The sequence below is a fragment of the Lissotriton vulgaris genome, chromosome 6 (assembly GCF_964263255.1).
Source record: "Lissotriton vulgaris chromosome 6, aLisVul1.2, whole genome shotgun sequence".
Classification (NCBI taxonomy): domain Eukaryota; kingdom Metazoa; phylum Chordata; class Amphibia; order Caudata; family Salamandridae; genus Lissotriton; species Lissotriton vulgaris.
This window is the reverse complement of record NC_141694.1, coordinates 674,397,612-674,407,777: the sequence shown is the minus strand read 5'-3', so window position 1 is coordinate 674,407,777 and position 10,166 is coordinate 674,397,612. Positions and strand designations below refer to the sequence as shown.

Sequence of the window (10,166 nt, the reverse complement as noted above, 5' to 3'; positions counted from 1 at the left end):
TTGGTGGTTTGGGGGTATAATGGAGTATTAGTACGAGAGACGAGAGACTGAAGGTAGTACTACTAAAGTCCTAGGACTCTTGGATTCACTTCACTTAGTCTGTGAGAGGCACTTAGTGTTGAAAACATTTGGGCATTTACACTTAAAGGAAGAAAATGGAACTAAACTTTCAGGAAAACAGTCAACGTTAAACCCCCACCCACCAGGCAAGCAGTAAAAAACAGGTATGCTCAGATAAAGTTTGAAAAAGTATATTTATATCCCTAACAAAATAATCTCCCGCAAGACCCTCCCTAACCCCAACGATTGTCCTTCAAAAGTCCCCAAAAACCCAACTCCCAATTCCCACCCCCCAAAAGTCTCTAAAAAAGGGGCAAGGGACACTATGGGTGGATGCTGTTAACTTTTTGGGCCAGGGCATCATGCTCCTCGCGGAGCAAGGCGAGCTCCTGCTGAAGGCGGGACACCATCAGGGTAGTGCGGCGCAGGCGTGCCTTCACTGCCTTGCAGGTGCAATGCCTGTGAGAGGCAGCTGTTGGCCTTGCTGCTCGGCGGTGGCGTTTGCCTTTGGCAGCCCGGCTCAGTCTGGGTGGACCACTGTGCTGGGTGGCAGCCCGTGGGGCCACGGAGGCCGATGCAGACGACGTTGTTGTTGTTGTCGACTGCACACTTTCCTCGTCCTCCAGGGCCACCAGCCGCCGATATTCCGCAACAGTGGCCTCGATCCTCCGTTGCCGGGCCGCTCTAGCCAGCTCCTTCCTCCTTGTTCGTTTGGAAGGAGCATCTATATGAAGAAAGAAAGACATAGTCTGTAACCAATGCTCTTTAAGATTAACTCAATCATTCAGCAGAAATTTGTGTTGCAGTACAACTAGCAACTTGCAAGCGCATTACATAACTATTGAGGCCAGTATCTATCTAACCTCACACTTCTTCATCCTTGCTCTAACATTAGTGGGAGTTTAAGGAACAAATTCTACGAGCACTGTGGACTTCCATTGGAGTCGACTATGAAAGTACACCAGTCTTATTCTTCTTCTTATCTCTTGTTTTGGAAAATTGGTACGTTATTTTCTGCAAGCCGGCATAATGCCAGCGCAGTAAACTTGCACCCGAGAAAAAGAGACGCACGCCATGAGGAGTGACCTAGACTTGCGTTGCGTTACTGTACCCGTCCAGTACATGCAGGTGGTGAAGCTCTTACTTTTCTATTACGGGTGGCACTGAGAATACTCTGTTACAACTCAAGGGCTACTGCTTAATTAATTTAACTTTCACCCTACAGTGGAAATGAGTACTAGAAATGGAAAATTGAAGAAGATAAATAATCTGATTATCTATCACTTCACATGGGATGTTTTTGCTTATATATGGGATGACTTTAGGTGCTTTGCTTTTTATTGAGTGACCAGTGATACATCCACACATGAATGACTGAGTACTACTAAACTTATTAAGAGAGGTAGGCAGTGGCCACCGTAATAACCGGATCTATGCAGTGCTTGCAATACAAACTACTGCTACTATTTATGGTAGTATTTGGACAAAATTAAAAGTTCTTTTCCTTGCCTTTCCTACACTGGAACGGACGTGCGGGTGCAGTGTTACATGCTCTTCAAAGTTACACTTAGTTCATCCACTGACCGTCTACTCTCTCTAGATCATGGGTACTCACAAACTTTCTCTCAGGGGCTACATTTACAGTGTAGTTTGGGGCCGAGGGCCGCACTGGTGGGGGCGGAGTCAGAGGGGGCGGGGCTAAAGCAAAACGATAACTTGTGACCATGAGGTTGCACACAGGTCCCTGCAGCAGATGCCCTCATCCACTGAGCCACCAGACCCAGCATTTACATACATCTCTCTCCCTCCTGCTCTCCCTCCTGCCCTCCCTCCATCTCTCTCTCCCTCCTGCCCTCCCTCTCCCTCCCCCTCTGTCATCTCACTGTGTGTGTGTCTATCTGTGTCAGCCTTCAGCCCGGGTTGAGACCGCTTCCTCAACGCGCACACACAGACAACAACACCAAAGTACTTAACAGGTCTTTAAAAGACCATTAACATATTATTGAGGCTTTGTTTGTTGTAGCGCCCCTGCTTCTCCACCCTGACAATCACTGCTTGCCCGGCCCCACAGAGCAGAGGCTTTGTTCTATTTCACCTCTTTGTGGCCTTGCATCTCCACTCTGCTCTGTGGGGGCCGGGGGAGCAGTGATTGTCAGAGTGGAGATGCAGGGGCGCTAACAGGTGAAATACAAAAAAGCCTCTGCTCTGTGGGGGCCGGGGGAGCAGTGATTGTCTGCAAGGTCTGCGCACCGCCAAGGAAGGCTTGCCGGGCCACCACCGGCCCGCGGGCCGTACTATGAGTACCCCTGCTCTAGATACACATATGCTATCTAAGAGTCAGATAGTAGCATGATCCAGGTATATGGACACATACAGTTTCTGTGTCACCCACCCAGGCTGTTGTCCTTCCACCCATCATTGCTTCATCATTCACCCAGCCATGCATCTCATATTCTTGCCTTCCCAGCTAGTCTTCAATCTCAATAAGTAAGGAATATATAAGAGCTTACCTCTGGCCGCCACCACCACCGTCTCAACTCTCACAGCCGCCGCCTCCTCCCCTGAAGAATCGCCCTCCGCCTCCGTGTCGAGCACCACCACCTCCACACTGGCCCCGCCACCAGATGTTCCACCTACAAAGTACATTTAAGAATGTTAGAATAAAGCACTCACTAGTCTTTGGTCTAGGAATGAAGACATGTGAAAACAATGTAATTTGTGACTGTCTACGTTAAAGTTAAAAAAAATTTCCCTTTTTCCAGGGAAGGTTGTCTTGCTGCACTTTTTGGCACAACTGATGAAGGCTGTTTTTTTAACACGCACCATTTTTCTCCACACAGACAGAAGATGGACTTCTAACAACAAGATCAAGTTGAAACCAGGTGAGAGCTCGGCTCGACCACAAGAAATGTCTTCAATTAATCGTCAGCACTAACCACTTTTCCATTATCAGTTAAACGTTTAGTTTTATTATGACTTCATTTTAATAAATGTGTTTACTTTTAATAAAGCTTTTAAACTTAATTACAATCTGTGTTTTTTGGTCCAGACTAGAGTGACTGAGCGAAAGGTTTTGCAATTTTTGCAAGCATGAGTCCAGATAGAACACTTCAAAAGACATTATGGACAATCCCAGAGGACTGCACTAAGTTGATAGAGCTATTGCTGACTAGAATCATGGGAGTTTCGCCAACCGTGCAATCTTAGTTAGCTACACAGACAGACTAATAAGAATAATCTAGTAATACCACAGGGAGTCATAGTAGAGGCAGGATAAGAATTTAGATACAGTCTACAAGAAGAGCAAAGACAATTTTGAAAAAAGTCAAATGAGGAACGCTAGGAAAAATAGGTACTAGTCTAAAATGAAAACTTACTGGGGCCAGCAGAGGAGCCCTCGCCTGCCCGATCCTGGCCCTGTTGAACAGCATCCGCCGCCTGCTGCTCCTGTGTCCTCCTCTCGCCCCTGGGGGGAGCTGACGTACAACATGAAAGAAAGAACAGAAAACATGGATGATTGTTGCTTGTCAATGTCAACCAAATCAAACATTTCAAAAGAACAATAACAAAATATTTCCGCGAAATTATATTGATTATGGTTAGTTTTCATTTATTTGCGGACCTGTGACTTCGAAAGTCACGTAACTCACTAAACAAAGTACTGAAACGTTCACCTAGGACTGGCAGGCAGCAGTCCGCAGGCAAGACGCAAAGTGACAGACAAACTCCATTGTGATTTCAGTCAGATCAGTGACAACACTAACAGTTGCCTGCTACATTACCAGTCATTTAAATAGTCAAACTATCAATCCACCGCCACTATTTTTCTTATTGTCAGGGGTACAAAGGAAGGGGCAGATTTAAGCCCTTGCGGCTCTTTTGCGCCGTTCTTGCGTGACTTTTGTGACGCAGCAGCTAAACAAAAAAGGGCGCCATGGTGCGGCGTATAATATTATAACAACGTGACGCATTTGGGAGATGCATCCCGTTATAAAGCCCTGCGCCATCAGGGGGCGTTCCGGCGCAAGGGAGGGCATTCCTGCGCTGGAACACATCCTAATAGTGGCTGAGGGAAATCTACAAAATATCAATCAGTCACCTTTAGGACAATGATGCGTCACACAAACCCTGCACCTGCTTGAAGCAGACGTACGGCTTGACCCAGCATTGGGGAGATAGGGTACCCCAGAGCATTGATGGAGCTGCGCCATCGTTGCGACGCAACTCCAGCAGTAAAGCTTCGGTGACGTTTTGGGCCCATGGTGCGCCGCATTGCAAATACGGCGCACCATGTTTGGTGGTGGTAGCGGGCCACACAATTAATGGCGCATCCCTGCTACTTTGCAGGGATGCGACGGTAATTGCAATTCTGCCCCTTGGGGCATACTTACTTACGCGTTCTGGCGCATCTCCAGAGATGCGCCAGATCAAATGCGTCACGCAAAACTACCCTTGCGACACGGCAGATGTGCCTCATTTACAATGCGGCGTGCCCTGGCGCAAGGGTAGGCACTTGCGTGACGCATCTCGTCACGTAAGAGCGGCGCATCGCTGGAGTCACGTCGCCAACGCAATGCAACTCCAGTAATGCTCAGGGCCACCCAATATTTAACATGCTGTGTCAGTCCTTTCGCCTGCTTCGAGCAGACATAAGGAATTGAATTGACGTAGCAGCGTCGCAGAAGTGCCTGCGTTAAATCTTGTAGATTTCACGCAGGCAATTTTGCGAGGCGCACAGCCGCTGGACCGCCCACCCTGCGTACTAGGAACGCACCCATTGTGGTGCAGGCCCATGGCTTTATAACCTGACGCATCTCCCTAGATGCGTCATGCTGTAAATGACTCGCAGGGATGCGGCACGTTTACGCCGCTGTTGCGTAACGCAAGGCAACGTAAACGTGGCGCAAGGGGCTTGTAAATGTAATCTGCCCCCTAGTGTCTAGCATTACGCAGTTCTGTAAAGTACACTCATACATAATAGTTACTCAGGCCAATGAGACCACGAAATAGAAAACAAATAAGCATAGTAGCAACGCCACTGAGAAGGAGAGCAGTGCACCTGAAATGCACAGATTTTGAAATATAATTTAACTACAATGTAATCGTCATCAGCGGCATTATTGGCTTGCTCCATGTAAAAAACAAATATTTGCAATACAACAACACAGAGCAGGAGAAAACATCATAGTAGTGAGTGATTAAATGGCTACTACTACTCACCAAGCCCGGGGATCTCCAAGCCGAGCTGGTCCAGCAGGTCGCGCTCGCGGTCCAGGAGGTCCGTCCAGCGATGGGTGACCTGGCTGTAGGTGCGCTGGACCCCGTAGAGGTGGGATATGGCCCAGCACACCTTCTCCCACCGCTTCTGGCGCTCCCGCATGTTGTAGCCGCCGGCCGCGATCCTGCCGCCTCCCGCCATGGTCCTGGGCAGGCGGCGCTGGACGAAGTAGACCAGCGCGCCCACTTCCTCCGGGCTGAATATCTCCCGTCGCGTCACCTGCTCCCCCCTCAATCTCCCGCATGCTGTCCTGCCACTGGGTCCAGCACTACTCCCCGCCGCCGCTGCGGCCCTCAAGTGCCTGGGCAGCTTCACGGCGCCTGGCTTGACCATGGTCTGGGCAGGTAAGGTAGGAAGAAGTAGAAAATTAAGAAAGAATAGGATAGGGAAGAAGAAAAGAAAAGAGTTTAAAAAAGTAGTTAAAAAGTAAAGAAAAATAGCAGAAAAGACAAAAATATACAGCTAGGAAAAGAGAGGGATAGATAAGAAGCAAAATCGTAAAAAAAAAACTGAAAACAAGCAAAGGATGGCAAAGATACCAAGAGGATTAAACACCATGCCCAGACACAGGAAATGAATGAAAAACAAGATGGCCGGCGCCCGTTCACGAGCGCGAAAGTAAGTTCCGCGAGATTTTCCTCGCGATCTCGTGCGAACCTCTAGATTTCCCGCGCGATCTCGTGCGAACCTCTACTCGCAATGCGCTTACTGCGCGAGATTATACATAGCGGGCGGAAACGGAAATACGTCACGCAAACAAAATGGCCGCGCCCGTACTCGACCTTGGGGTAAATTCGCGTGTTGCGCTGCAAGCGGCTCGCGAATACTGCAAAAAAACTCGCGAAACAACAAGCCGCAAAAAAATAAAATGCTCATTCGCACGAATTGGCGGCTTCCGCGGTCGGTTTCGCACGACGCCGCGCCCCGCGAATAGCGCGAAAAAAACCGAAAAACGATTTCAGCAAAAGCAAAAGCAATGAGCAGGTGCAAAAGGTCAACCTCATGATTTGTAACGATTCTTTGTAGTGCTTCCTGAGGGGGCCCTACAGAATTCGGTTGCCTGCTTGCAACTATTGTGTGACCCTGCTCTGACCTTAACTGTATGCCACAAAGGTCCTGATTTACAGCTCAAGGAGCAGACAAGCAGGTGCCAGGCTGGAACTTTAAATTCTTTCAGTGACACATTAATTAGCCCCTAATTCATTATTGTCAGTTGGGGCAGGGCAGGTGTTGTTAATAAACTAATCCCAAATTAATTCATGTCAGTTCAAGCAGGGCAGGTGGGCTTGCTTTTCCCCCCATCTTCTACAGTGATGATGAACCAGAGGGTGGCATTGATGTAACAGAGGGTGGCATGGGTCAAAGAGAGGGTGCCAGTGGTAAAACAGAGGGTGCTGGGAGGCTGTGATGATGAACCAGACGTAGAAACAACATAGTCGCGACCGTTGCGAGCCGACAAGTAAGTTCGCAATTGCGAACTAGTACCAAATCCTCGCGAACTGGCAGAAACAATTGCGAACACACAAAAAAAAAAAATCCGCAAATTCGCGGGAATTCGCGGATTTTGCGGATTGCGAGTTCGCAAATCCGCAAAATTCGCGAACGCGAGATCCGCAAAATTCGCCCATGCTTAATGGGCTCCCATTATGCTAGGCACAGCCAGAATGTTACCAACAAGAAGGCCCAATGTTATGTCATTAAGCTAGGGATAGCCTGACAGTCAGGAACAACCAAAATGTTTTCAAGAAAGCCCACAAGGTCAAGCTACTATTCTGCAGCAGTTCCACTTTGTACAGACTGAGACATCAATATTGCAATATGTATCAAAATCTTGCCAAGAATTCTCTGTAAGTCACCGGTAGACCACCATTATACCAAGGAGGTACACATGTTTCTAGGCATTTTCACTAAGCCAAGAATGTGCGCCACTATGCCTAGAACAGCCATATATTTGTCAGGAATGCCTATAATGTAATCATTGGACCACCTAAATGCCATCAATAGTGGGCAGTTGGCAATTAAGTCCACTATTTTAAGGAGGTACCACCATTGTGCTAAAAATAGAAGAGTGAGGAAGCATAGGGGGGTTATCGTCCAACAGAAGCTTGGTCTGGAAGTATATATGACATGTGAAAGAGAAAGAAGACAACATGGCTATCGATGTATGTACCGCTATTTATTTTTGTGGTCAAAAAAACAAAGACTGTTGAGTTCATATGTTTTTAGTGTTTAAATCACAGTTCTTAGCATGTTCCACACATTGTTTGTAAACATTTCTCTCATGTCTGAGTTGAATACATCACAAATACAAAACATGTGAAATACGTGAAAGGATACAAAGTGATGAGGGAAAGAAATAAATTAATATCACAATGCAAATGTGCTGTCAAATGTGATCAAAAACGTGAATAAACATAATATAAAAAACTCAATAGAACTACACCAGCAGAACATTGGTTCGACTCATAATACAAAGCAATTCCAAAGAAGCCCTTTAAGTTGGCATATTTATGGGAACTGCAACCACATGGGGGAAATACTACTCTGTGGGGTGCTCTTTACATCATACGCCCTCTCCAGAGGTCCAAAATCTTCTTGAAAACCCTTTGTGGCAAAGTACAGGAAATGCCGATGAGTTTCCAGTCCCGGTCAGTGTTTACGGGATTTTCATCATCTAGGCACGGTGTGATCTGAGGGTAAGGTTGTTGCACATACCGTGCTTTTATGTTATTTCTTTATCTCAGTTTTCAGGACGGTTGTACTAGCCATGAAATGTGGATAGGTTAATCAGGTTAATTCTTGTCATTGTTTACGTTGCTCGAGTGATTCGTAGGCAACGTTGGATATCGGCGGTTTGCCTCACTAATGGCTTGTGAAGTCTGAAACTTAATTGAATTCTATTTAGCGACTTTCGACCAGACCCGCAAGAGATTACCAGCTAGATGCATCAAGCGAAATACTGTTCGCAAAGGGGCGGATTCTCAGAATCTGCCCCTCTGCGACCAGTATTTATACATTTGGGATGCATCAGCCCAAATGCATAAATCGCTATTTGCAATTGCATTCAAGGAATCTCAAATTGAGATTCCTTAACCTCTTTGCTGCTGATGACGAGCTCAGCTCGTCATCAGCTACGGCGGTCGTGTGCTGATGACGATGTAACGCAGCTTTTTGAAAATTGCCGCACACAGCGGGAAAAGCTGCCGCAGCGATCCGGTTAAATGCAATGCATAAATGTAAAATAGCTAGGGATTTCGCTGATAGGGGTCGCTATTTACCGTGAAATCAAACTTCATGGTAAATGGCGAAAACTGTGAAAAATGCACTAAAGTGCATCTTTCAAAGTTGTATGTTACACACACACATGTCCTTGGGACATGTGTGTGCGCAATACCAGTGTCCAGGTCAATTTAAGGGGTGCAACAGGGTGTCCTTTGGACATCCGTCACCCTTGAGATTGCATTCTCAAATTGCGATTAGCTAATTGCTAATCCCAAATTGAGAATTCCTCCCCATTCATTCCTATGGGCCTCTTGGCCCATAGGAATCAATGAGATGTCATTCCTTATTTGCAAATCACACTCTGCGAGTCGCAGATAAGGAATATTTAGGAATTGCTAATATTTTAGCAAATCCTACATGCATCTGATTTTGCGAGTTTCCAACGGCCACATGCATCAACGTGTTTAGCAAGTGCAAACGGTGCGAATCGGTAAATTCGGCCGTTTGCACTTCCTAAATATGTTTTTGGGATGCAGCAAGCATTTTTGAGTAATTCGGTATTTTTACCGAATTCCAAAAATGCGATTGCTTTTAAGGAATTGCAAATTTGCGATTCCTTAAAAGCAATGCATCATTTTTAAAAAAAATTGCGATATTTGAAACTGGAAGTGCAAATTACCACGAGGTTGAACCTCGTGGTAATTTGCGAAATGGTTTAAATATGCTTAAAATTGCTTTTTTTAAACTGTTCAATTACAGACACACATGTCCTAAGGACATGTGTGTATGTAACTTGTACTGAAAATTACATTTCATGGGTGCAGGGGCGGGGGTCATTGGACCCCCCTCTCCACCCTTGAAATGCATTCATGAATTGCGATTTTTCAATTGCGAATTCGCAATTCCCATTGATTCCTATGGGCCTTTTAGCCCATAGGAATGAATGGGAATTGCGAATTCGCAATTGAAAAATCGCAAATTTCATGCGAATCGGTAAAAATTGCGATTTTTACCAAATCGCATAAAATTTGCGAGAAAAATGATGCATAGGCTTTTGCTAATTCTTATTTGCGATTCGCTATTTTTCGCAAATAAGAATTTGCAAATGCCGATATTGATGCATGTGGATGTAAATGCGAATCCTTAAACTTCGCAATTAAGGACTCGCAAAATCGAAGGTTGATGCATCTAGCAGTACGGGTCTAGAAGCGTCTCCCACCCTCGCATGGCCACTGAGTGTTTCATCAATGCTTTGCTGTATGCCTACTGCCAAGCTCGGCAGCAAGACTGGAGGAGACCAGTTTACCGTTCTTCTTCACTTCTAGTGCTTGAAGGGCACTGCCCATAGCCCACATTAGCCAATCATCCCTCTGTCATTTAGTCAATATTTGCGTTACGACCTAGTATGTGCGAGCAATGCATATCTGCTCTGCATTATTTTTGATTGCATTCATGGAGTTAGGTCATCCTTGCAGATGAAATCGTGCTTTTTAACCTACTCAGAAATATTTGCTCTATAGAACTTTTGCAAACCATACCTCTCACACTTTTTAAATTAGATTGGTATGTGTTAGTCGTGTCCTGTTTTTTCATTGATGCCCTATTT

At 46.0% G+C, this 10,166-nt stretch overlaps 1 protein-coding gene across 1 annotated transcript; it reads right to left on the bottom strand.

The window, feature by feature from the left end:
• Positions 1-236: 236 nt before the first annotated feature.
• On the bottom strand, positions 237-9,906 carry LOC147707840 (uncharacterized). Its single transcript, XM_086925680.1, has 4 exons — positions 9,867-9,906; positions 3,438-3,536; positions 2,571-2,693; positions 237-784 (listed from the first exon to the last, which is right to left on the bottom strand). The coding sequence occupies exons 1-4, from the start codon at positions 9,904-9,906 to the stop codon at positions 384-386; spliced, it is 663 nt and encodes a 220-aa protein (XP_086781806.1). The 3' UTR covers positions 237-383.
• Positions 9,907-10,166: the final 260 nt, after the last annotated feature.

Bases quoted from the DNA above. Each gene is read 5' to 3' on its own strand.
- LOC147707840 (XM_086925680.1), bottom strand. From the start codon at position 9,906: ATGGGCAGTGCCCTTCAAGCACTAGAAGTGAAGAAGAACG. The intron at 2,694-3,437 runs GTAAGTTTTCAT...TGTACTTTGTAG, and splicing joins GGGCTCCTCTGCTGGCCCCA to GTGGAACATCTGGTGGCGGG. The intron at 785-2,570 runs GTAAGCTCTTAT...TTCTTCATATAG, and splicing joins GGTGGTGGTGGCGGCCAGAG to ATGCTCCTTCCAAACGAACA.